Here is a 25,186-nt window from a genome sequence, read left to right as displayed (position 1 = left end):
CACACACTGACTCTGATGTAACTCAATGATGTAACTGTGGCTATCACACAAGTTTTGGTCATTGATTATATCAGTACAAAAACACTGCTTGAGCTTAGCATTCCCATTATCACTCTGTAGGGAACACACAAAGAATATCATGTTTAAAGACACACACACCAGACCTTCCTGTGCTATCCAGTGCTAGCCCAGGACTGTGTTATCAGGAAGGGCTTCTCTTTACTCAGTATCCATCGTTTAATGGCATAGTGCAGACGGGGCAATGGCCCTGCAGAGTGCTTAAACTGCAGCTAAAATTTCTTAGGCTGTATATTTAGAATAGAAGGGCTTTGCACCTGTTGCCATAAGTTAAAGAATCTCCCATCTGACACCCCAGGGTAAGCAGATGGAATTGGGAGGTAGCCTCTGTACCTGAGTTATTGACCCCCATCCCCGCCCCACACCCCCTGATATGTACAGGCAACCTTGAAATTTAGGGGTTTCAGGGGCCCCTGCCAGGAGATAAATGCGAATTGCCATTTACAAACTGCCACAGGGAGGCAGCACTGAACAGTGTCGGTGATCCGTGGAGCCGTGCTGCCATCTGGTGGCTTTTTGAGGTACTACAACTAGAGGAACGATAAGGAAACTGATTTGCCCTCCCTAATTCGCGGCCATGCAATTCTGATTTGCAGCGTTTATGTTTGGTCACTGGCAGTGGGGTGTTGAGGATGTGAGTTAAGGGTGATTTTTGTTTGAGTTGCTCCTGCTCATTAATGGTCACCGGAGGGCAGCACTGATTCTTATAGAAGTGCCGTCCTCCTGTGGTCACTGGTGGGATAGCAAGCAGCTAGTTTCTCTTCATCCTTGGTTTTGAGCGTGGAGGCTTTTTTTGTTTTGTTTTCCTTTTTACCCTACGGCAGTGCAGTCAACCTTTTTGTGGCCGGTTTTCTTGAGACCATTCGGGGTTCCCACCTACAGTCTGTGGTCAGCCAAAAGTTTGCAGGATAGGAAAAGTGAATCTATATGATATGTTTTAGGATATATTTTATTCTCTAACCACCTAGGGGCACTTTGCGTAGTTTCATGGTATGCCAAGTTTTCTTAAATAAAATGCAATAACATTGAATAACTTTGAACCCAATGGCTACAAATGGACCTGTTGGGCTATTCTGTTTAACCCCTTCATGCCTCTTCCCCACTATTGTGTCACCCAAAAACTGTCTGGATCTCTGAGCTCTCTGCTGCCGCTTCTACCTTGTGCTAGGATTTGTGCAAGGTTATTGTTGAATGATCGATAAAAGAAACCTCTGTGGGCCAGGTGTTGGGTGCTGAATTTGGTTATAGCCAAGCCAATATTAAAGGTTGAAATTTCCTTCCCCATATACGAGTTTTCCTCTAGTTAGTTCATTTCGTTTACTTTTTCATTCCGCTATGATTATCTTTGACCACAAGAGGGCGCAATTGTTCTAGGAAGCACGGTATTAACATCAGACCTATTCAGTGCTGTCCTCTTGTGGACAAGATCAGAATGGAGGTAAAGTGAAGCAGTGGATGAGGCTGATCTCTTCCTTAACACGTCTGAACCAGGAGTTCGGAGTACTGCAAGGTGAGAGATCATTATTTTTGTAAGGGGGGTGGGGTGGAATCTCCTATTCCTCATAAGAATAGCCATACATTATCCTTCTTCCAGCAGTGGCCAATTCAGGTCACAAGTACCTGGCATAGTAACATAGTAAATGATGGCAGATAAAGGCCTGTACAGTCCAGTGGCGTAGCCAGACTGCCAATTTTGGGTGGGCCTGAACCCAAAGTGGGTGGGCACAAAATTCTCTCTTTACCCCCCCCCCCCCCCAGCAAAATGTAGTCACACTCAGATGCATTTGTCACACAGGGTAAAGTGCTGCTTTTCAGTGCATCCGATTTCAGACAATTTATTTAATAGCCTAACACCCTTTTCAGTGAGCTTTCAGAGGCCAAAACCTCCTGCCTCAGGTCAGTATAATGCTGTTACGGTATCCTCGCCTGACCTAAGGAAGGAAGTATTGGTCTCTGAAACTTTATTAACACCATATTACTTTATCCTAAATTAAAAATAAAATTATTTTCTTTACCTTTGTTGTATGGCCATTTACTTTTTCTCATTGTGTTGCTCCCAGTCTCTAGATTCTGCTTTCCTTCGTTTTCGCTTGACTCTTCTGCCAGGGTTTCCTGGCCATTTGTCATTTTTCACTCCTTTTTCTTTGCTTTCTTCAATATTTTTCTGCCTCTCTCTCTGTCCAGATTTAATTCATTCTTACTATCCATTCTTTAATTTCCTTCATCTACTTATGGCTTTTCATCTTTTTCTCACCCTTGTTCTCCCCATGCCCCTTCCTCTTATTCTCCAATCTTTCACTATTCCCCCTTTCCATGCAGCAGCTCTCCTCTTTCTCTCCCCATCCTTCCAGTGTCTCCCCTCTCTCTCTCCCCATCCTTCCAATAGTCTCCCCTCTTTCTTTCTGCATCCTTCCATCCAGTGTCACCTCTTTCTCCCTACCCTTCCATCCAGCGTCTTCCCTCTTTCTCTCCCCATCCTTCCACCCATCTACCCTCTCTCCTGATCCTTCCATCTAATGTCTCTCTCCCTCCTTCTAACCAGTGTCTATCTCTCTACCCTTTTCTGTTCAGTGTCCCTTCTCTCTCCACATCCTTCCACTCTCCCCTTTTTCTCTGCATCCTTTCATCCATCTCCCCTCTTTCTCTGCCATCTATTTTCCCTCTTTCTCTCCCCATCCTCCGTTTTCCCTCTTTCTCTGCCATCCTCCCATCTGTTTTCCCTCTTTCTCTCCACATCCTTCCATTTTCCCTCTTTCTCTGCCATCCTCCCATCTGTTTTCCCTCTTTCTCTCCCCATCCTTCCATTTTCCCTCTTTCTCTCCCCATCCTTCCATTTTCCCTCTTTCTCCCCATCCTGCCATCTGTTTTCCCTCTTTCTCTCCCTATCCTTCCATTTTCCCTCTTTCTCTGCCATCCTCCCATCTGTTTTCCCTCTTTCTCTCCCCATCCTTCCATTTTCCCTCTTTCTCTGCCATCCTCCCATCTGTTTTCCCTCTTTCTCTCCCCATCCTTCCATTTTCCCTCTTTCTCTCCCCATCCTTCCATTTTCCCTCTTTCTCTCCCCATCCTTCCATTTTCCCTCTTTCTCTGCCATCCTCCCATCTGTTTTCCTCTCTTTCTCTCCCCATCCTTCCATTTTCCCTCTTTCTCTCCCCATCCTTCCATTTTTCCTCTTTCTCCCCATCCTGCCATCCATTTTCCCTCTCCCACATTCAGGCCCACCAGCCCCAGCTCCCATTGCCGGCCACTGCTGCTTTTCCTGATGAGCAGCAGGGCCGGCGCTACAAAAAGAAGAAGCGCTCAGCTGACTGAGCTGAGCGCCAACGCATCGCTAACCCGACGAGAAAAAATGTTTTTAAAAAAACGCGGCACTGCAGGCAGCCTCGAAGCATTGGCTGCTGGCTCTGCAGGCTCCTTCCGTCTCTTACGTCACTGCCCCTGCTTCGCTACAGGGGCAGTGATGTAAGAGATGGGAGGAGCCTGCACAGAGCCAGCAGCCAATGCTTCGAGGCTGCCTGCGGTGCCGCATTTTTTTAAAAACATTTTTTCTTGTCCTTAGCAACGCGTTGGCGCTCAGCTCAGTCAGCTGAGCGCTTCTTCTTTTTGTAGCGCCGGCCCTGCTGCTCATCAGGAAAAGCAGCAGTGGCCGGCAATGGGAGCTGGTGCTGGGCGGGCCTGGGCTGGAATTGGGTGGGCCTGGGCCCACCCAGGCCCGCCCGTAGCTACGCCCCTGATACAGTCCATCCAGTCAGCCCAACAAGATAAACTCATTTTACATGGTACGTGATACTTTATATGTATACCTGAGTTTGATTTGTCCATGCCATTCTCAGGGCACAGACTGTAGAAGTCTGCCCAACACTGTTCTTGTACTAAATTCTGAAGCTAACGTTGAAGCCCCTTAAAATTTACACTCCATACCATCCATATCTATTCAGTCATGATCAGGGCATAGACCATAGAAGTCTGCCCAGCACCGGTTTTGCTTCCCAATTACTAGTGTTGCCACCACCCAATCTCTGCTAAGATTCCATAGAGCCATTCCTTCTAAACAGGAATCCTTTGTGTTTATTTTATTTATTTATTAGGATTTATTTACCGCCTTTTTGAAGGAATTCGCTCAAGGCTGTGTACAGGAAGAATAGATCAAATATGAGCGGGAGGCAATTAGAGCAGTAAAAATATTCGAACAACAATACAAAGTATGGCATGGTATACTACTTGCAATGACAACACAATATGTAATAGAACATTATAATTGGTAGTGAAGGGTAAGGCAAAGTTGTAACATATAGATGAGTAAGAAAGTAGGAAGAATTTGAAAGTAAGGTGACTGTTTTGAAGAAAGTTGCACATGAGGTCAGAGAGATGGTTAAATATCATCTCAGCTAGGGTAGGAGTGGATAAACATGTCCCACTTCAGTATGTGCAGCCCGAGTCAATCCTTGTGTGTGTGAGTGAGACTAACAAGTTAGTTACTTCTTCTGTTAAAGGCTTGGTTGAAGAGCCAAGCTTTCACCTGCTTACTGAAGTAGAGGTAGTCTTGTGTTAAGTGGAGCCTTTCAGGCAATGCATTCCAGAGTGTGGGGGCTACTCCGGAGAAGGCTCGCTTGCGGGTATCACATCGTGTAATGTGTTTTGGAGAGGGTGTAGTTAGTGAAAGTCCTTGGGAGGACCTTAGTGTCCTTGGTGGTGTGTGGAGGATCATCCTATTCTTCAGATACTCGGAGCCATTTCCTTTCAGGGCCTTGAAGATCAGACATAGAGTTTTAAATTTAGCCCTGTATTGTACTGGTAGCCAATGAAGTTTTTGCAAAGATGGTGTGATGTGGTCACGTCGCTTGCAACCTTCTATGAGTCTTGCTGCTGCATTCTGAATCAACTGGAGCTGGTGCAGGCCCTTTGTAGTCAGACCATTGTATAGTGCATTGCAGTAATCCAGTCTTGATGTTACCGTGGCATGCACAACTGGGATAAGATTTACCTTCTCGATGTCGCAAATAGTAGAAGCAGCTCTTGAAGGTTGCTTGGATTTGGGGAATCAGAGTAAGTGTTGAATCTAACTGTATTCCAAGGTTCCTTACTTGTGATTTGAGGGGGAGTTCATACTTCCCAAAAGGGATTTTGATGTCAGGTATGTATCCACTTGTGTTAGGGACCCAGAGAAGCTCGGTTTTACTTGGGTTCAGGCAAAGCTTGTTGTGTTTAGCCCATTCTTGAATTGATGTTAGACAAGTGATCAGTTTATTCAAGGTTGTAGGTAGGTCAGGTTCAATGGGTATGAGTAGCTGCACATCATCCGCATAGATGTAGAACTGAGTGTCCATTGACCGAATCAGCTGAGCTAGTGATTTGAGGTAGAAATTGAACAGAAGAGGTGACAGTATTGATCCTTGTGGTACCGTGCAGGTCAGTGTCCATGGTGGTGATGAGTTGCTGCCAATCATTATGGATTGTTGCCTGTCTGATAGATAGGATCTGAACCAGGCAAGAACTGTTCCATTGATACCTGTTTCTGTCAGTCGTGCTAGCAAGATATCATGATCCACAGTGTCAAAAGCTGCTGAGAAATCTAGCAGTACTAACATTGAGGCAAATCCCTTGTCTCGGTTTCTGTGAAGATCATATAGCAGGGAAACGAGGACCGTTTCTGTTCCATAACCAGATCTGAATCCAGATTGACATGGATCTAGCCATTCATTAAGATGAACACAGACTGTTTGTTCTATGAGTTTCCCTAGAAATGGGATGTTGGATACTGGCCTGTGACTTTCAAGTTTGTCCTGGTCAAGGTTGTTTTTCTTCAGCAGAGGGTGAACCACTGCCCTTTTTAATGCTTATCCACCGCAGGTTTGAATTCCATTACCATTTTTATCTCCACCACCTCCCGCGGGAGGGCATTCCACATATCCACTACCCTGTCTGTGAAAAAATACTTCCTGACATTAGTCCTGAGTCTGCCCCCCCCTTCAGCCTCAATTCATGTCCTCTAGTTCTATCACCTTCCAGTCTCTGGAAGAGATTTGTATGTGGATTAATACCTTTCAAATATTTGAACGTCTGTATCATATCACCCCTGTTTCTCCTTTCCTCCTAGGTACACATGTTCAGGTCAGCAAGTCTCTTGTACGGTTTGCAACGCAAATCCCATGCCACTTTTGTAGCTTTTCTTTGCACCACTTCCAATCTTTTTACATCTTTAGCAAGATACGGCCTCCAAAACTGAACACAATACTCCAAGTGGGGACTCAAGAGGGGCATCAACACCTCCTTTCTTCTGCTCTCTTCTTCTTCCTTCTCTCTACGCAGCCTAGCATCCTTCTGGCCACGGCCGTCACCTTGTCACATTGTTTCTTCACCTTCAGATCCTCCGACACCAACATCCCAAGGTCTCTGTCCTGAGTCGAGCTTACTAATCTCTCCCCTCCTATTTGGTATCTCTGTTTTAGATTTCTGCACCCCAAGTGCAGAAACCTGAGAGGTTCCGAGAGAAGAGGACATTTCTCTGGTAAGTGAACGCCAGTTTAGTATTAAGGGGGAATAAAAAGAGAGAGAGAGAGGGAAAAGCAAGCAGTGATAGGGTGGAGTGAATTGGTGGAGGGGTAGCATTGTATATTAACAAGAGCCTTGAATCAAATAGATTGAAAATTCTGCAGGAAACAAAACACATCTTGGAATCACTGTGGATTGAAATTCCATGTGTAAAGGGGAAAAGGACAGTGATAGGAGTGTACTACCGTCCGCCTGGCCAGGATGAACAGACGGATGCAGAAATGTTAAAGGAAATTAGGGAGGCTAACAAACTGGGGAACACAATAATAATGGGTGATTTCAATTACCCCAATATTGACTGGGTAAATGTAACATCGGGACACGCTAGGGAGGTAAAATTCCTTGATGAAATCAAGGACAGCTTTATGGAGCAGCTGGTACAGGAACCGACGAGAGAAGCAAAACTTCTAGACCTAGTCCTTAGTGGAGTGCATGATCTGGTGCGGGAGGTAATGGTGCTGGGGCCGCTTGATAACAGTGATCATAATATGATCAGATTTGATATTAGCTTTGAAGTAAGTATACATAGGAAATCAAATACGTTAGCATTTAACTTTAAAAAAGGAGACTATGATAAAATGAGAAGAACAGTGAAAAGAAAACTTAGAGGAGCGACTGCGAGGGTCAAAAATTTACATCAGGCGTGGATGCTGTTCAAAAACACCATCCTGGAAACCCAGGCCAAATATATTCCGCATATTAAAAAAGGGGGACGGAAGACCAAACGACAGCCGGCGTGGTTAAAAAGTGAGGTGAAGGAAGCTATTAGAGCTAAAAGAAAATCCTTCAGAAAATGGAAGAAGGAACCGACTGAAAAGGCATAAGAAATGTCAAGTCAAATGCAAAGCGCTGATAAGGAAGGCTAAGAGGGACTTCGAAAAGAAGATTGCGTTGGAGGCAAAAACACATAGTAAATTTTTTTTAGGTATATTAAAAGCAGGAAGCCGGCAAAAGAATCGGTTGGACCGCTAGATGACTGAGGAGTAAAAGGGGCGATCAGGGAAGACAAAGCCGTAGCGGAGAGATTAAATGAATTCTTTGCTTCGGTCTTCACCAAGGAAGATTTGGGAGTGATACCGGTGCCAGAAATGGTATTCGAAGCTGATGAGTCGGAGAAACTTAATGAATTCTTTGTAAACCTGGAGGATGTACTGGGGCAGTTCTACAAACTGAAGAGTAGCAAATCTCCTGGACCGGATGGTATTCATCCCAGAGTACTGATAGAACTGAAAAATGAGCTTGCAGAGCTATTGTTGGAAATATGTAATTTATCCTTAAAATCGAGTGTGGTACCGGAAGACTGGAGGGTGGCCAATGTAACGCCGATTTTTAAAAAAGGTTCCAGAGGAGATCCAGGAAATTACAGACCGGTGAGTTTGACGTCGGTGCCGGGCAAAATGGTACAGACTATTATTAAGAACAAAATTACAGAGCATATTCAAAAGCATGGATTAATGAGACAAAGTCAACATGGATTTAGTGAAGGGAAATCTTGCCTCACCAATCTACTACATTTCTTTGAAGGGGTGAACAAACATGTGGATAAAGGGGAGATGGTTGATATTGTGTATCTGGATTTTCAGAAGGCATTTGACAAAGTACCTCATGAAAGACTCCAGAGGAAATTGGAGAGTCATAGGATAGGAGGTAGTGTTCTATTGTGGATTAAAAACTGGTTAAAAGATAGAAAACAGAGAGTAGGGTTAAATGGTCAGTATTCTCAATGGAGAAGGGTAGTTAGTGGGGTTCCCCAGGGGTCTGTTCTGGGGCCGCTGCTTTTTAACATATTTATAAATGACCTAGAGATGGGAGTAACTAGTGAGGTAATTAAATTTACTGATGACACAAAGTTATTCAAAGTCGTTAAATCGCTGGAGGATTGTGAAAAATTACAAGAGGACCTTACGAGACTGGGAGACTGGGCATCTAAATGGCTGATGACGTTTAATGTGAGCAAGTGCAAAGTGATGCATGTGGGAAAGAGGAACCCGAATTATAGCTACGTCATGCAAGGTTCCACGTTAGGAGTCACGGACCAAGAAAGGGATCTAGGTGTCGTCGTTGATGGTACGTTGAAACCTTCTGCTCAGTGTGCTGCTGTGGCTAAGAAAGCAAATAGCATGTTAGGTATTATTAGGAAAGGAACAGAAAACAAAAATGAGAATGTTATAATGCCTTTGTATCGCTCCATGGTGCGACTGCACCTTGAATATTGTGTTCAATTCTGGTCGCCTTATCTCAAAAAAGATATAGTGGAATTAGAAAAGGTGCAGAGAAGGGCGACGAAAATGATAAAGGGGATGGGACGACTTCCCTATGAGGAAAGGCTAAAGCGGCTAGGGCTCTTCAGCTTGGAGAAAAGGCGGCTGAGGGGAGATATGATAGAGGTCTATAAAATAATGAGTGGAGTTGAACGGGTAGATGTGAAGCGTCTGTTTACGCTTTCCAAAAATACTAGGACTAGGGGGCATGCGATCAAGCTACAATGTAGTAAATTTAAAACGAATCAGAGAAAATTTTTCTTCACTCAACGTGTAATTAAACTCTGGAATTTGTTGTCAGAGAATGTGGTAAAGGCGGTTAGCTTAGCGGAGTTTTAAAAAGGTTTGGACGGCTTCCTAAAGGAAAAGTCCATAGACCGTTATTAAATGGACTTGGGGAAAATCCACTATTCCTGGGATAAGCAGTATAAAATGTTTTGTACTTTTTTGGGATCTTGCCAGGTATTTGTGACCTGGATTGGCCATTGTTGGAAACAGGATGCTGGGCTTGATGGACCTTTGGTCTTTCTCAGTATGGCAATACTTATGTACATATAAGTGCATCACTCTGCACTTCTTGGCATTAAATTTTAACTAATATAGTACTAGTAGGGTTCCAGTATTTCCAGCTGGGGTATAGATACAATTTCCACCAGTACACTCGTTTCTCTTACTTAATCATGAACACAATATATAATTTTTTGTTTTTTAATATGCAGTGCTCAGTATCCTGGGATGTATCCCATCCTGCTCCATAGCTTTGTCCACCTTCAGATTCTCCAGCTGTTTATAAATTCTTCCGTAAATGGCGCAGTATCCACTCCATTCCCAGACATTCCCTCGGCAGCCAACCGTGGTCCTTCTTCAGGATTTTCCTCTGTGAACACTGAACAGAAATAATTGTTTAGCACATTCGCTTTATCCTCATTCTCCACATAACCATTCTCATTATCTTTCAGTCTCGCAATTCCATTCCTATCTCTTCTCCTTTCTTCAAAATATCTGAAAAATGTCTTGTCACCTCTCTTTATATCTTTAGCCATTTTTTCTTCCCGCTCGCACTTTCGCTAGCCATATTTCCCTCTTTGCATCTCTTTTAATCCAATAATCTTTTCCGTGATCCTATCATTGAGTTCTTTTGTATTTCTTGAACAAAGTCTCTTTTGCTCTTATTTTTTCAGCTACTTGTTTGGAGAACCACATGGGGCTTCCTGCTTCTCTTGTTTTTGTTTACTTTCCTCGCATAAAGATCAGTCACCATATTTATAGCAGCCTTTAGCTTTGACCACTGATTTTCCACTTCTCGTATGCCTTCCCACACCAACAGCTCCTTCTTCAGGTATTCCCCCATTTTATCAAAATCAGTACGTCTGAAATCCAGTACTTTGAGTTTTGTGCATATGCACTCCGCCTTCGCCCTTATTTCAAACCATATGGTGTGATGATCACTATTACATAGGTGGGCACTGACCCGGATATTGGAAACACTTCATTCGTGAGCAATAGATCCAGCATCGACCCTTCCCTCCTGGGTTCCAGCATCCACAATCTGTAGCAACAGTCCATGCTGCCATTCCCAGGACAAGTAGTGGCTTCCCCATGTTCATCTCAATAACAGACTATGGGCTTTTCCTCCAGGAACTTATTCAAACCTTTTTTAAACCCAGATATGCAAACTGCTGTTACCACATCCTCCAGCAACAAGCTTTAACTATTCTTTGAGTGAAAAAATATTTCCTCCTATTTGTTTTAAAAGTATTTCCATGTAACTCCCTCGAGTGTCCCGTAGTCTTTGTACTTTTGGAATGAGTAAAAAATCGATTTACTTCTACTCATTCTACACCACTCAGGATTTTGTAGACCTCAATCATATCTCCTTTCAGCCGTCTCTTCTTTGAACGTTTTCTAATTCCACTATTTCTTTTTTGGGATACGGTGACCAGAATGGAACGCAATACTTAAGAGGTCACACAAAGGCATTATAATATTCTTGGTCTTATTTTGCATCCTTTTCCTAATAATTCCTAGCATCCTGTTTGTTTTTTTGTCCACCGCCGCACACTGTGTAGAAGATTTCAGCGTATTGTCTACAATGATAGCTAGATCTTTTTCTTGAGTGCTGACCCCCAAGGTGGACCTGAGCATCAGGTAACTATGATTTGGGTTATTTTTTCCAAGTGCATCTCTTTGCTTTGTGCACATTAAATTTCATCTGCCATTTGGATGCCCAGTCTTCCAGTTTTCTAAGGTCTTCCTGTAATTTTACACAGTTTGCATGTGTTTTGACAACTTTGAATAGTTTTGCATCATCTGCAAATTTAATCATCTCAGTCGTCGTTCTGTTTTTAAGATCATTTATAAATATGTTAAATAGCACCAGTCCCAGTACAGATCCCTGCAGCACTCCACTATTCACCCTCTGTTTTCTGTCCAGTAACCCCAACTCCTAATTCACAAAAGGATGTTGCTTCCTATCCCATGACTTTTTAATTTTCTGAGGAGTCTCTGATACTCCTGAGGGAGAAGCATTAATTTTATTGATTTCTGCCTATAAAGATCACAGCCAACAAATTTAAAAATAAAATTGGCATTGGGGTTTGAACTTCCAGCCTGAGAATAAGTGGTCTCTTCTTAGCTCTGTGCCTCTACCCTGATGTTCTTGTGTGTTCTGCAGGGCTTTCAGCCAACAGAAGGTGAAATATAAGTTCTGAAAATTTATTAGTGTGAAAGCCTGGCTGGCCCAAGGGTTGGGTGCTGGGATAGTAACACCAAGGTGGCTGGTTCACGAACACCTAAGTAGCTTAGCTGGCTGAGTGGTGATTCAGTAAAGGGCTGTGATCCAAAAGGTCAAGGTTCTAGCCTAGCTTAGTGGAACCAGAGCAGAGAAACCATGAATCTAGGGACCAGAGCAGAGAAACCATGAATCTAAATGTTGCTCTTTGGTTTTAAGAATGAGGCAACTGTCTGGTAGCCACCTGCAGCCCCTGCTAGATCCTCTCTGTCCTGATGTTCTTGTGTCTTCTTGAGGGCTTTCAGCCAAGAGAAGGTGAAATATAAGTTCAGAAAAGTTAGTAGTGTGAAAGCCTGGCTGGCCCAAGGGTTGGGTGCTGGGTTAGTAATACCAAGGTGGCTGGTTTGAGAACACCTCAGTAGTTGGCTGAGTGGTGACAGAAGCTAAAGGGCTGTGATCCAAGGAGGGCATGGGTTCTAGCCTAGCTGAGCCAGAGCTAGGTGGGACCACCAGAGCAGACAAGTGTCCAAAGGGTTGTGATCCAGAAGGTCAAGGGCTCTAGCCCAGCCAGAGCCAGGTGGGACCAAAGCAGAGAAGTGGCTCAAAGGCCTGTGATCCAGAAGTGGTTAGTTTAAGTCCCAGCAAGGGTGACTGGGTTAGCAACACATGTTAAGTGTAAGCCAAGAAAAACTGACTTTCTATTTTTTTTGCCATTGAGTTTCCAACACCTTATATTGCTCATTTATTTTCATTTTTCCCAATAAATAAAGATATGTATTTACTGAAAGGATTTGAACTCACAACCCTTTGTTCCAAAAACAGGTGTATGTCCCACTAGGCCACCACTAACTTGACAGTGGGTTGGTTGAGTTTCCAACACCTCATTAACACTCATTTATTTTGATTTTTCCCAATAAATGAAGATATTTATCTCCCAACCCTTTGTTCCAAAAGTGGGTGTATGTACCACTAGACTACCACTATCTTGACAGTGAGTTGGTTGAATTTCCAACACCTTATACCTCTCATTTCTTTTGATTTTCCAAATAAATAAAGACATTTATTCACTGAAAGGATCTGAACTCACAGCCCCTCTGGGGTTCACCCTCTTCCCTGTCTGTCCTGAGGGGCTGGGTGGTGGAGATGATGTGTGTGGGGGGGACTGTCCTAACCCCCCCCCCCATCTTAAGAGAATGTGAGGGAAAAGCATGCCAGCTGACCCATACACCAAGAAACCATCAGCCATTTATTTTGCCCTCCTCCCACCCAAGTAGTGGCTCAGGGACGTAGCCCCAGTGGTCTAGCAATAATTACCCTACTCCAGGAGGGATATTTTGGCCAGACCAGGTTTTGAAATTGTATCTTCAGTTCACTCTGCTTTGTAGTCCATGATTTTATCCATCACAACCAGTGCTGCAGCTCCCATAACGCACCGGGATGGGGCTGTTCGAAATCCAAGAATGGTCTCAAATCTGCCTGCTGGAACCGGGTAACAGGGCAGTTAGGAAACACCCTAGGCGGTATTAGGAAAGAAACCAGCATGAGGAGGAATTAAGCCACACACAAAGGATTCAGTCCTTCAAGTAAGCAATTCACTTACAGCAATAATAAAAGTAGTGAAAAGGCCCAGGGGGAGGCCTGGATGAAGCAGTAAAATGGCCTAGGGGCTGCCAAATGTTGAATGCTCCAAGGATCCAGAACAAACAGGAGCTGTCTCCCACTTACTATAGGCCTGTCCACCTTCAGACTCCAGGGCTGGATGGCTACCCTAACCTTTCCATCCTGCCTCTGAGGCCCCAGCTCTGAAATCCCAGAGCTGCCAAGATACCCAGCTGCAGTCCTGGCTTTCGGACAACTCTATCGATACATTGGGACGTAAAGCATGGATTTCAAAGGGCAGAATCCGGGACTACAAATCACACATCGTTTCGGGATATAAGTTCAAATGCAGGACTGGCCAATAACTCCCTCGTTCTTCTTACCTGGATAACTTGGAAGCTTGGACCCAATCTCTAGCCCCTTAGGCACTGGACTGGAAGAGCTGAGCCCCGGATCGATTCTCGGGACAGGGTTGATCCAGTCCTGGGTTTAACACGTTGCATGCCCTAGAAACAAGACTAGGGGGCTCATTTTCAAAGCACTTAGCCTCCCAAAGTTCCATAGAAACCTATGGAACTTAGCCTCCCAAAGTGCTTTGAAAATATGCCTCCATGAGTCCCAGCATGCACTTGGGTAAACACAGGACTGGATCACCCCTGTCCTGCAAATCTGGATCCAGTTGGCAGTATCCTATGTAATCATTTGGACCTCTGCACTTCCATCTGGCTGCCTGGGTTCGTAACCAAGTTCCTATTGGGAAGTGAGAGGGAAGGGAACCCAGCAGCAGCCACCGGAGGTGAGTAACCAAACGCCCCCCCCCCCCCCCCGTTCCATGATCCCCAAGCACCCTCCCTCCTCCTTCCACTCCCATCGTCCGAGTTCCATGGGCCATGACGGCCCAACTGCCGTTCGAGTTCCACGCCCCCCTCTCCTCCCATTTCCGCCGCTCAGCGCCTCCCTCCCTCTGTCTTCGTACATGGCAGCTGCTGTTTAAAAAGTTTTACCTCCTGCTCGGCCGGCAACACCTAAGTCCACCAAGTACAGATGCCGCTTCAGACAGGCTGTGGTTCACTGTTCCTCTGGTCCCACCCTTCTGCAAACAGGAAATGAGGGCGGGACCAGAGGAACAGCGAACCACAGACTCTATGAAGCGGCGTCTGTACTTGGTAGACTTGAGTGTTGCCGGCCGAGCAGGAGGTAAAACATTTTAAACAGCAGCTGCCACGTACGAAGGGCTGGGGCACCCGCACATGTCCTCCTTTCACTTGGAGGCCACAGAGACAGAGGGAGGGAGGTGCTGGGTGGTGGAAATCGAAGGGGGGGGGGGGGGTCCTGAGATGAGGGGGGAGGGGGAGGCCTCTTTTACTAGTTATTATATAATCGGTTCCTGGCCTGGAAGAGCCAAGCCCTGGATCCAGATTATCGGGACAGGGTTGATCCAGTCCTGGGTTTAACCCGCGGCATGCCCTACAAGAAGCAAGACTACAAGTCCCAGCATGCACTGGGGTAAACTCAGGACTTGATCAACCCTGTCCTGCGAATCTGGATCCAGTTGGCAGCATTATTATATAATCTGTTCCCAAATCCCGCATCTTCCCCTTTCACCCTCTCCTGTCTTGCTGTGGATCTCTCCCTGGGGCAGTCCTGATCCATGTTTCTATACTGGAATAAGACTGAAGTCTCCCTCCTGGAATGAGAGTAACTGGATATATCAGTAGACAAAGCCTTAAACAAGACATTTCTAGGGTTCTTAAAAAAACAATTTATTATTTGGTAGTAAATCACTCTAAGTGCACTGCGGACGGCATACGGACATGAGGCTCCTTCATGGTGAATCTTGGCGTGTTAATACCATACCTACTGTGCCTGGTGGGTTATGTGCCCAGGGAGCCCAGTGATCTTCTCACACAGGCCCAGGGACCCCTGCCCATGCATGCACTCTGCGTGCACCTTGTCACTTGCTCACGCCCTGCTGCACAAGCACAGCGAGTCCCGCCCCATGCAAACACCATGTCTTGAGAAAGAGGCATCCGAGCACATAGAAACTGATCCTTTCCCAGAGAACTGGTGAACCCACAGCGAGTGGCCCTGGCTACTATGGTAGCTTCGACAGACGGAACCCGCTCGCCACACTATGCAGGATATCAAGCTGAAAATAAACTGTAAACTGTTTTTGGGGTTGAGCTAGGCCTCTAGCGAGGGCACATGGAGTAGCACATGTTAGGAAGATGCTAAACCTTTTCCCCTCAAACACAGGCTGCTGGCTCTCCTTCTGCTCTGAAATTCACACCAGTTTATCTCTGTATCAGTTCTGCTGGAGGGAGGTCTATGGCTCTTCTCTCTAGAGAAGAGAGTTGGGAACGTGTGGGGGTGGGGTCTGGCTCTCCAGGGCATGGAGTTCACTCCTTCACCAGCCGGTAGATGTGATACTGCGTTCCACGCTCACTGGTGGAGATCTCAAAGACATAAGCCACACACAGCAAAAGCTCTTGTGTATCTCGATTTGTGACCACCTGTGGAGAGAGGAGAGAAGGATTTATTCTCTGACTGTGGGGAAAGAGAGAGGGCAGTGGTATCTGTTGGAAACAGGATGCTGGGCTTGATGGACCTTTGGTCTTTCCCAGTATGGCAATACTTATGTACTTATATCTGAGGGGAGAGTGGACAGATGAAAGAAGGGTTTTTTTCTGTGTCTGAGGAGGAGAGGGGTCATATAGAGAAGGGGGGGGGGCATCTTGCAGGAGCAGAGTAAAAGGTGTGTGTGAACAGCAGGTGGCATGGAGGGTGGGTCTAGGAGTATTTCGAGAGGAGAAAGGGTTGGAAGGTGGGGAGGAGAAAGCATTAAGGGTGGAGAACACTTGTCAGAAAGGAAGGATGGATAATGGAGAGTGGGTGAAAGAGAAAGGATGGAAGGTGAAGTGTAGGTGAGATGGAGGGTGGTGAAGAGGATGGAGAGTGGAGAGAGGGGTGTCAGAGAGGAAGGATGGAGGGTAGGGAATGGGTGATGGGAAGGGTGTAAGGTGTAGGACAGGTGTTAGAGAGGAAGGATGGAGGGTGGGTACCTGCAGGATAGTGAAGTTTTCCAGGACACTATTCATCATGTATTTCTCAGGCAGCTGCTTCAGCTTGTGGATGAAATTGATGAGGTATTCGCACATGGGGGAGCGATGCATACGGTACATGAAGCGTCCATTCTCAAACCGTGCGTACTCCGTCTGTAAGAGAGACACACGGGAGTATGAGGACTGGGACGCCTAGGGTAAGAGGGAGAACTGGTGGCAAAGACGGAATGAGGACAGGGGAAATGGGGTAGAAAATGGGGGAGGAGAGGAGATGAGCCCCAAGAGTTCTGGCCAATTTCCTCCCAGTTATTAAGTAAGCAATCACCCTCCCCCCTTTCTCCTAGGTATCAGAGCTTCCCCGTCCCAGGCTTTTGGGAAGCCGCTTGGCCCTAGCGCTTGCTCACCTCCACCTTCTCTACCACTTGCTTTCCGAATGAGCAGACTTTGGAGGAGCAGGTTATGGTCATATTCTCGGGACCCTCATACTGGCTGGTCACCCCATAGAAGACCCCAGGCTCATCTGGAACTCCTGTGTTCAAGTCAGCCTATTTTAACAGAGAGAGCACATGAAAAATAAGGTCTCATCCGCTCTGTCTCGCTGACAGCAGCAACTTCCAAGAACGTCATCCCGGCAAATAACCGCTGCAGCCATGTCTACGCATGTAGAGAGCAGAAACGGAGAAACAGGCAGGAATGTTATCACAGAACTCACCCAGAACTTGACAAGGAAGAATGCGCCAGGGGGCCCCCTCTCGTACAGGTCCTTCAGCCCCCCCTTTTTTTCAGGGAACTTATCATAGATCTGCCGAACATCCACGGACTCTAGCGCTGTGGGGCTGCCCTGGCTGATGTGGACAAAGAGGTGTCGGTTGTACTACAGAGGAGGAAAAGAGCACATGAGTGGGGTGGGGGTGGAGGGAGGGTGTCACAGAAAGGGCAGGGAGTTACTGTGTTAGTGCAAGGAACAGTGGTCGCTCATTGCACTGGACAGACGGGCAACGGGTCACTCACTACACCGGATGAAGGGGTCAAGAGGTCACTACATGGGGGGGGGGCAAGGGGTAACTGACTGCACTGGACAGAGAGGGCAAGGGGTCACTCACTACACTGGACAAAGGGGTCAAGGGGTCACTTACTACACCAGAGGGGTCACTCACTAAACTGGGGGGGCAAGGGCTCATTCACTACACCAGACAGAGGAGGCAAGGGGTCACTCACTGCACCAGATGAAGAGTTCAAGGGTTCACTGACTACATCGGACAGAGGGGTCACTCATTACACCAGAGGGGGGCAATTGGTCACTCACTACACCGGAGGCAAGGGGACACTCACTGCACCGGACAGAGGGGGCAAGGAGTCACTCACTACACCAGAGGGGGGGGGGGCAAGGGGTCACTCACTGTGTTGGTTTCTCCTTGCTGCTCCATGAAGGCAGAAAACTCAAGCAAGTGCAGCTTGGCTGTGCCAATAGAGCATCCTTGCCACACGGGGCCACTGGGCACAGGAGAGAGGCTGGCAGGAGCGGTATCATACCCTGTGGGTAAAACAGATCCATCCTGATCAACACTCACAACCCCAGAGCCTTCACCAACCCACTGACTTCCAGTACACCCAGTGTGGGATGCCCCCCCCCCCCCCCCAGTGGCATTGATAATTTAATCCATGGAAAGAGACGACAGCAGGAAAGAGCAAGCAGTGTCCACGGTATACCTGGAACAGCAGAAGGGGCTACAGGAGGCTGCAAGGGATAGGGCGTCTGAGCAAATGGCTTCACGCTGCAGGAAAACAAAACCAAGAGAGGGATGTCAGCGGCGATCCAGCTCTTCCCCTGTCAGTGCCATGCAGCCACCATCACCAGTCAGTAGAGCTTATGAGAAGAAGCGTGGCACAGCAGGAAGGGGGAGATCAGGCAAGGGGAGCCTACATGTGCTCACAGCAGGCAGGAAGAGGCAGCGATGGAGGGGGGGTTTACTTACTCCTGCGTGAGAGGGGGCTGCATGACACCTCCTTGCCAGAAGGGAAAGAACTCCGTGGACTGCAATGGAAATCCGTGGATTAGTTTGGTGTTTATCACAGACAGACAGTGCCAGGAACTGTGGGGAGGGTAATTAACAGACAGGAGGATAATGGGGAGGGGGACGGGGACTGGAGCGTTACGAGGCTAAAAGGTGACAGGTGGCAAATGGACCTCTCCTTCTCCAGGCCCAGTGCATTTGATCTCTGAAGGGATGAGGGAAGGGGGTGCTGGTGCAGACAGGTACTTTGGCTTACTCCGGCGGCGGAAGGGAATGGGGGCTTGGCAAGGGTGGATACTCCCAGTTTGTTCTGGACACCAGTGGCAGAGACCAGATGGGCAGAGGGTATGGTTGTCATGCTCTGGAGAACTGTATCTTTAACAGCCTGGTCCTGAAAGACAGAGAGAATGAATGTTACATGGACGGGCTTAGTGGTATCATTGACAGCTTCTAACGGGTAGCTGAGACATCCAGGATCTAAGCCCCGGAGCCCCTGTATCTTCAGACCCAGACTCAGAGGGGCTTCCGAGGCCAGAGGAGAAAAATACACCAGAGGCGTAATCACAGCAGGGATGGGCAGCCCCAAAATATTCATTTTGTTTCAATCCCCTTGTCGTTGGCGGCATGGTTCGTTTTTTCTTGGTTAGTCTTCATTTTCGTTTTAGGGGTAGCGTCGTTAACAGAGGTCACTATTTGCAAAGAGGGTGCCCCCAGTATCAGCAACAGACAAGACACAAACTGTTGTGTTGTTTATGCTTGTTTTCGGTCATTAACAACATATGGATACCTCGTTGAAAGTTTCCGTGCCATTACAAACGACCACCCAACCCTAACGTCAAGTATCAATAAACATAAAAAAACATAAGCGTTATGGCTGTGTCTGCCAGGTTTTGGTATAATTCCTTTGTGGCCCAACTTTGCCAATTCCTCCCCAGGCCCAAGCAGCGTAGACGGACAGGAGCTGAGCAGGGACAGCAGCTGCAGCAGGACCCCAAGAGCTACCGACCTTCAGCTTGGATTGAATCTCCCGTGACTTCCTGCGAACCAAAACCTGGATGTGACTGGAGACCTTAGAGGGAAGTGGGGGGGGGGGGGGGGGGGGGGGGGAACAGAGAGAGAGAAAGAATTAATCAAGACAGCAGGTATCACAAGGGTTACAGTCCTCCCCCTCCCCATCCACCCCTCCGTTGGTTTCTCACAATGATTCAGGGCTCCAGACCAGGGTTTTTCAACCTAGTCATCAGACACACCTAGCTAGTTAGGTTTTCGGGGTACCTGCAATGAATATGCATGAGATAGATTTGCATGCCCTACCTCCACTCTATGCAAATTTATCTCATGCATATTTATTGTGCCTGGGTATGTCCTGAGCACTGGGTTGAGAACCTCTGCTCCAGACCAAGGAACTGAAACTGTCAACATTGCTCAGGCATACATATCAACATAGACATCAGGCTCTGGGACTTTCCAGGACCAACACCGGTTAATGCACAGTGCACTTGTAGCCAGTGTAGTGTCCTCCCTGTCCCCATGATACCCCAGGACCCCACCTTTTGTCTGAGAGTTCACTTGTAATGCCTCTTATATCTCCCCATGTTAAGACTTTCCCAATACTGATGGTCTAAGAATGAAAGATCACCACAAGCCATGGTGGAGAAGACTCACTGACAGGAAGACCCAGGAATGGTGTCCCGACTCTGTCAGCCAATTTGGGTGAGGCAGGAGGAAGGCGGAGAAAGGAACCCCAGGCAACTCCAGTCTACGCTCTCATACCTGTTTTCTTGTGCGTGTCTTCCCTGTCCGGAGCTTAATATACCGGGCTATCAATTCATTGCGGCCTGAAAAAGAAGAATGATACAGACAGAGAGAAAGAAAGGGATCAAGAGAAACTTGAATGGCATCACCCTCTTAAATATCTCTTCCCTGCATCATTCACCCCATAGACTTCAATGGTTTCACCTTCTTAAGTATCTCTTCCCCACATCATTCACCCCCATAGACTACATTGGTATCACCCTCTTAAGTATCTCTTCTCCACATCATTCACCCCCCATACAGGGCTGCCGAGAGACTGGGCCAGGCCCAGGACAAGGCCACCCCCGGGGCCCCCCCACCCGAGGTCGCCGGGCCCCCCTCCACCCGCCACCGGGCCCTCTCTCCACCCCCGGGCCCTCTGGACTGACCTTAAGCGCCTCACCTTCGAAGGCGCAGCAAGCAGCGGCAGACCACTCCTTCCTTCTGTGTCCCGCCCTCACGAAAGTTACATCAGGCGAGGGCGGGACATGGAAGGAAGGAGTGGTCTGCCGCTGCTTGCTGTGCTTTCAAAGGTAAGGCGCTTAAACTCAATGCCAGGGAGAGACAGAGGGCGGGTGGGCGGGCCGGACTGCGGCGGCGGCGCCGGGCCCCTCACCGGAGGCCCGGGCCCAGGGAATTTTGTCCCCCCTGTCCCCCCCCCTCTTGGCGGCCCTGCCCCCATAGACTTCAATGGTTTCACCTTCTTAAGTATCTCTTCCCCACATCATTCACCCCCATGGACTTCAATGGTGTCAACCTCTTAGATATCTGTTCTCTGCCTCATTCACTCCATGGACTTCAAACAATGCCACCTTCTTTAACCTATGTTTTCTGCATGTTTATTCACCCCCCCCCCCCCACCCCATGAATATGAGCAGAGGAAGTCTGGTGAATGTCCTGATTAGTGGCTCAGTAGGGTGACCAGGTCCTGGGAGACCTGCAGCTGTGCAGGGTAATGATGGATGGGTGGATGAGGCCTGTTTTGTAGAAATGAGTGTTATATCTTTGTGTCCTGGGTCAGGTCTCTGTAGGAAAACCCTCAGAAAGGGTTTGTTTCCACATCATCATCCCTGGGTTACGTCTTCCTCCCTGGGTAGGGATGAAAAAGGAGGGGCAGCAAAAGGAGCCAGGTCACCAGGAACTGAACAGGCACAAAGGAAGTGAGGGGGTGGGGGAGATGAAAGGGGATATTTACTTAAATGGCATCTCCTTTCCTATTTTATCAATGAAGCTCCTGTCTTATGTTATGTTATGTTGGGTTTTCTAGTCGGCCTCTACCTGAACAGGGCAGATTCCAAATTAAGAATAAGATCAGAAGATCTGGGAGCCACAAAACTAGAAAATATAGAACTGGAAGGACCCTAGTCACAATAATATAAATATATCTAATCAGAGGATATGAGACCAGATTTCTGAAATAAAAAAGCTTTCAAGATTTTTCCTAAAACGTGTATCCTGTTGGCAAGACCTTAATAACAAAGGAAGAGAATTCCAACATTCAGCGAACTGATACATCACCAGGCTTCCCTGGGAGGTAGAAGATTCCCTGTTGAGCCCCCTCCTCCCTTCCCACATAGAAGCTCTTTCTGGGGAGAGGGACTAGTGGGGAAATGTCGGGATGTTATTGATTTGGGCTAAAATCCATTCCCATCCCCATCCCACCAGGGATCCCTAAAGGTGGTGAAGAGAGCCCCAGAGCTCACAGAACTCAAGTGAAGACTTGGAGAAGGTTTCACATATGAAGCAGGCAAGGCAAGGGGGGGAGGGGTCAATGAGGAAGGAACAGGGAGGGAGAGGGGGGAGAGAAGATAGTGATAGGGCAGGAAATGCCTTGGGGCCTGGCAGCTGCTTCATGGGTCACAGGTCATTGCTCATGACTTCATGGGACCAGTTGTCTGAAGGCTGCACCTGTTGGGTGTCTGTTATTTGATGCCACTCAATGAAGAGGAACAAGAGAGGATGGTGGAGGGGGGAACAGGGAGGGAGGAGAGAGAAAGATGGAGAGGCCTGAACGATTATGGGACAGAAAGCAGATGGAAAAGACAGAAGACAGGGAGGGGAACTGAATGGGCGGGGGGTGGGGGGGGGGTGGATGAGACAGGACAGAGATATTTCTGTGGTCTCACCAACATCAGAAGCCTTGTAAACATTCTCCTCCTCCCTAACACATAAAGTCCTAAATGAAACAGAACTGAGATATTCCATTGGCCTCCAGTGGCGTTCCTAGGGGGGCTGCCACCCAGGGCGGATTGCCGATGCGCCCCGCCCTGCCCCCCGGGTGCAGCGCAACCCCTCCCCCCCCGGCGAAAGGACACCCCCCCACGAAAGAACCCCCCACCCGGGTGCACGCCACTGGGGGGGGGGGGGGGGTGCCGCGCGCGCCTGTCCGTCGTTCGTTCCATGCTCCCTCTGCCCCGGACAGGAAGTAACCAAAGGGAGCATGGAATGAACGATGGACAGGCGCGCGCGGCACCCCCCCAGCGGTGTGCACCCAGGGCAGACCGTCCCCCCTAGGAACACCACTGTTGGTCTCTCACACTCTCCCCCTCCAAAGAAATAGAGCACAGCAAATAAGTCCACATCACAGCATGGTGTGGGGTCAGTCAGACCTTCCACTGGTCACGGAGGATAAATTGAGCCAGTCCAGGTTTCACCTCCACTGGGAAGTAAAACAAGGACTGGCTCAGTCTGTCCTCCATGACCTGAAGCCATCTGGTAATCCTAATGGGAGGGAAGGGCGTTGTGGGGGGGCAGGGGTGGATGGCAGTTAGATTTTTCCTTAAAGGGTGGTGAATGCCATGTTGTGGGGGGGGGGGGGGGGGCATTTGGGTGCTTAGAAATCCCCGAAGTTGCAAGATAGATGTAAATCCTCACCCTGGGCACCCGGGGGAGACAGGGCAACATGAAAGAGGGTAGGGTACGCAACGCCCAATGACAACCTCAGCCAGCACTGCCCCCCTCCCCAGGTGCTCATTCACTCTCCATGCTGGTAATAGCACACATCGATACTTCTTGAAGTGTGGGGGAACTGCCAGGGTCTCTAGTGTTTTTCTTCGACTGCATCTGCTCTCGTTAACCTCAGAAGCTGCCACCATAGGCGATCGCCTGTCTTCCTTGTGGTTAAGTTGGACCTGAACCCTTAGGGAAGTGAATTTTTTTTTAAATTTAAGGGTGTGACATTCAAGACAAGTTGGAGGGGAAAGAGCTCATGATCTGAGTTGGCTTCTCATCCACGCACAGTGGTAAAAATCTTAATACCTCAAGCCCTCTTACAGTGGCTCCCCAGGTTCTCCCTCAGTCAGGGCAGGGCCCGGTTTCAACTTTCCCTGCATCCCTAGGAAATATGATATCTGCAATAGCTGTAAGATCCTGAGATAGGACTCCAGATGTGAGCTTTTTGTGCAAACCCCTTCCATTAACACACTCTCTCTCTTCTCCATAACACTCCCCCCTTCCCCATAATGACCACTTGTAGACCAGCTGCTGCTATCAAGCTAGACTTTAACAAAGCTGCCTCAGTAAACATAAGCCCAAGAGAGCAAGCACAGCCTCTCCCTCCCTGCCCCCAATCCATCCTCCCCAGGCTCGAGGACCAGGAGTCCAGGGCTCAAGAGACAGGCTACATCCTAAAGCCTTCTGGGTCTTTCAAATCAGCCTCTCCTCCTGGGCTTACGGGAGTTAAATGGCAGAGTCCTTTGATGACTGGCATTCTCCACACCTCCACCCACCCATGAATCCCTGCTTTGCTCCATCCACCCACCCCATCTCCTTTTCTGTTTCTGAGCATGGAAAGCATGTGAGTACATGGGTTCCATCAGCTGCACTCAGGGAACAGAGGTTGGGTACTCATTGGCCAAAATAGTTCCCTAAGCAAGGGCTGCTTTCAGTGTCACCCCCCCCCCCCCCCCCCCCCCACCTTTCCCTTTCAGGCATGCATGCTTGCTGGCTCATAGAACAAGGGCAGTGCCCAACCTCCCTCTCCCCTTCCTTGGTGTCCAGAGCGGCTATCCTGTCCTCCCATCCCTTGCAACAGCCCTGCAACGAGCAAAGCATAGTGTAAAAGAGTTTTGTAATGAATCTGGTCTCGTTATACCTAAGAAGCATATCAAAGATGTCAAATATTGAGTGACCATGAATTATATTAAAAAAACAAAGTACACAATTTAAAATAAACCCAGGCCTCCACAGGCAGTCCAATGCAGCCTTTTCAATAAGGGAAATCTATTGTCATTGATGTGCACTGAATAAATTAAACAGCATAATATATGGTAAATGTATTATTTTACATTCAGATGTACATAAATTACAAAAATATTTAACACCTGATATAGGAGTCGGGTAGTAGGAAAATAAAGGAGTCTGAGTCCGACTCCACAGCCCTAGGTACAAGTATTAGCAGCAGAAATATGAATAGAAACAAAAAAAATGGTATATTATTTACGCACTTCATATATCCTCTCCCAGCCCCAATAATAAGTGATAGATAAGTTGAATATACAAATGAAATAATCATGCAGATAACACAGGGTCCAAGGAGAAACATCCCTACACGCACATACCGTACATCTTGCCCTCATCCGACAGGATAATTTTGCGTCGGCCGCAGGGTGGGTAGATGGCCAGTGCCTCCTGGAAACTCTGCTCGATGTCTGGACTCCAGACCCCCTCGGCTTCGCTGTCCAGGCCCTTCTCCATGGAGTCCCCAGTGCTTTCCGTGGAACTGCCGCCCTCACTCCAGCTGCTGGGATCCATTTCTCCAGCCAGAAGGAAGTGGTTGGGAGAGGGGGTGGAGAGGCAGTGCGGCTACTGCAGGGGTTCCTCCGAGGATGGGGGAGAAGACGGTAGATCCTGAAAATCCAAAGATGAGAGCATGAAAGTTTAGGAGGGATGCCGGGGTTCCTGCCCTTACAGAGGTAGCTCTCCACCAAAGAGACCACCCCTTCCCCATCCCGAATATCGGAAGAGAAAGATAGTGGGGGATGAAAGAAGAAGAGACAAGGGGACCACCAATGACTCAGGAGTTGGATATGGGCCTAGTAAAGTTGGATATGGGCCTAGTAACTTCCAGATCCCACTGAGGCAGGAACGACTTCC

At 47.8% G+C, this 25,186-nt stretch overlaps 2 protein-coding genes across 2 annotated transcripts in view; one reads left to right on the top strand and one right to left on the bottom strand.

Moving 5' to 3' along the window:
* DKKL1 (dickkopf like acrosomal protein 1) overlaps positions 1-25,186 on the top strand; it is a 99,431-nt gene that overhangs the window by 65,497 nt on the left and 8,748 nt on the right. The gene's annotated exons all lie outside the window — the stretch shown is intronic.
* On the bottom strand, positions 14,969-24,999 carry TEAD2 (TEA domain transcription factor 2). Its single transcript, XM_030197926.1, has 11 exons — positions 24,652-24,999; positions 20,072-20,136; positions 19,305-19,367; positions 18,555-18,689; positions 18,260-18,318; positions 17,994-18,058; positions 17,684-17,817; positions 16,996-17,157; positions 16,688-16,828; positions 16,284-16,436; positions 14,969-15,734 (listed from the first exon to the last, which is right to left on the bottom strand). The coding sequence occupies exons 1-11, from the start codon at positions 24,842-24,844 to the stop codon at positions 15,621-15,623; spliced, it is 1,284 nt and encodes a 427-aa protein (XP_030053786.1). The 5' UTR covers positions 24,845-24,999; the 3' UTR covers positions 14,969-15,620.

Source organism: Microcaecilia unicolor, chromosome 3 (assembly GCF_901765095.1).
Source record: "Microcaecilia unicolor chromosome 3, aMicUni1.1, whole genome shotgun sequence".
NCBI lineage: Eukaryota > Metazoa > Chordata > Amphibia > Gymnophiona > Siphonopidae > Microcaecilia > Microcaecilia unicolor.
Note: the sequence above shows the minus strand (reverse complement) of the source record. Positions and strands in the feature narration are given on the sequence as shown.

Bases quoted from the DNA above. Each gene is read 5' to 3' on its own strand.
- TEAD2 (XM_030197926.1), bottom strand. From the start codon at position 24,844: ATGGATCCCAGCAGCTGGAGTGAGGGCGGCAGTTCCACGGAAAGCACT. The intron at 19,368-20,071 runs GTATGAGAGCGT...CTTCCCTCTAAG, and splicing joins AGACACGCACAAGAAAACAG to GTCTCCAGTCACATCCAGGT. The intron at 16,829-16,995 runs GTGAGTTCTGTG...CTGTTAAAATAG, and splicing joins TCTTCCTTGTCAAGTTCTGG to GCTGACTTGAACACAGGAGT.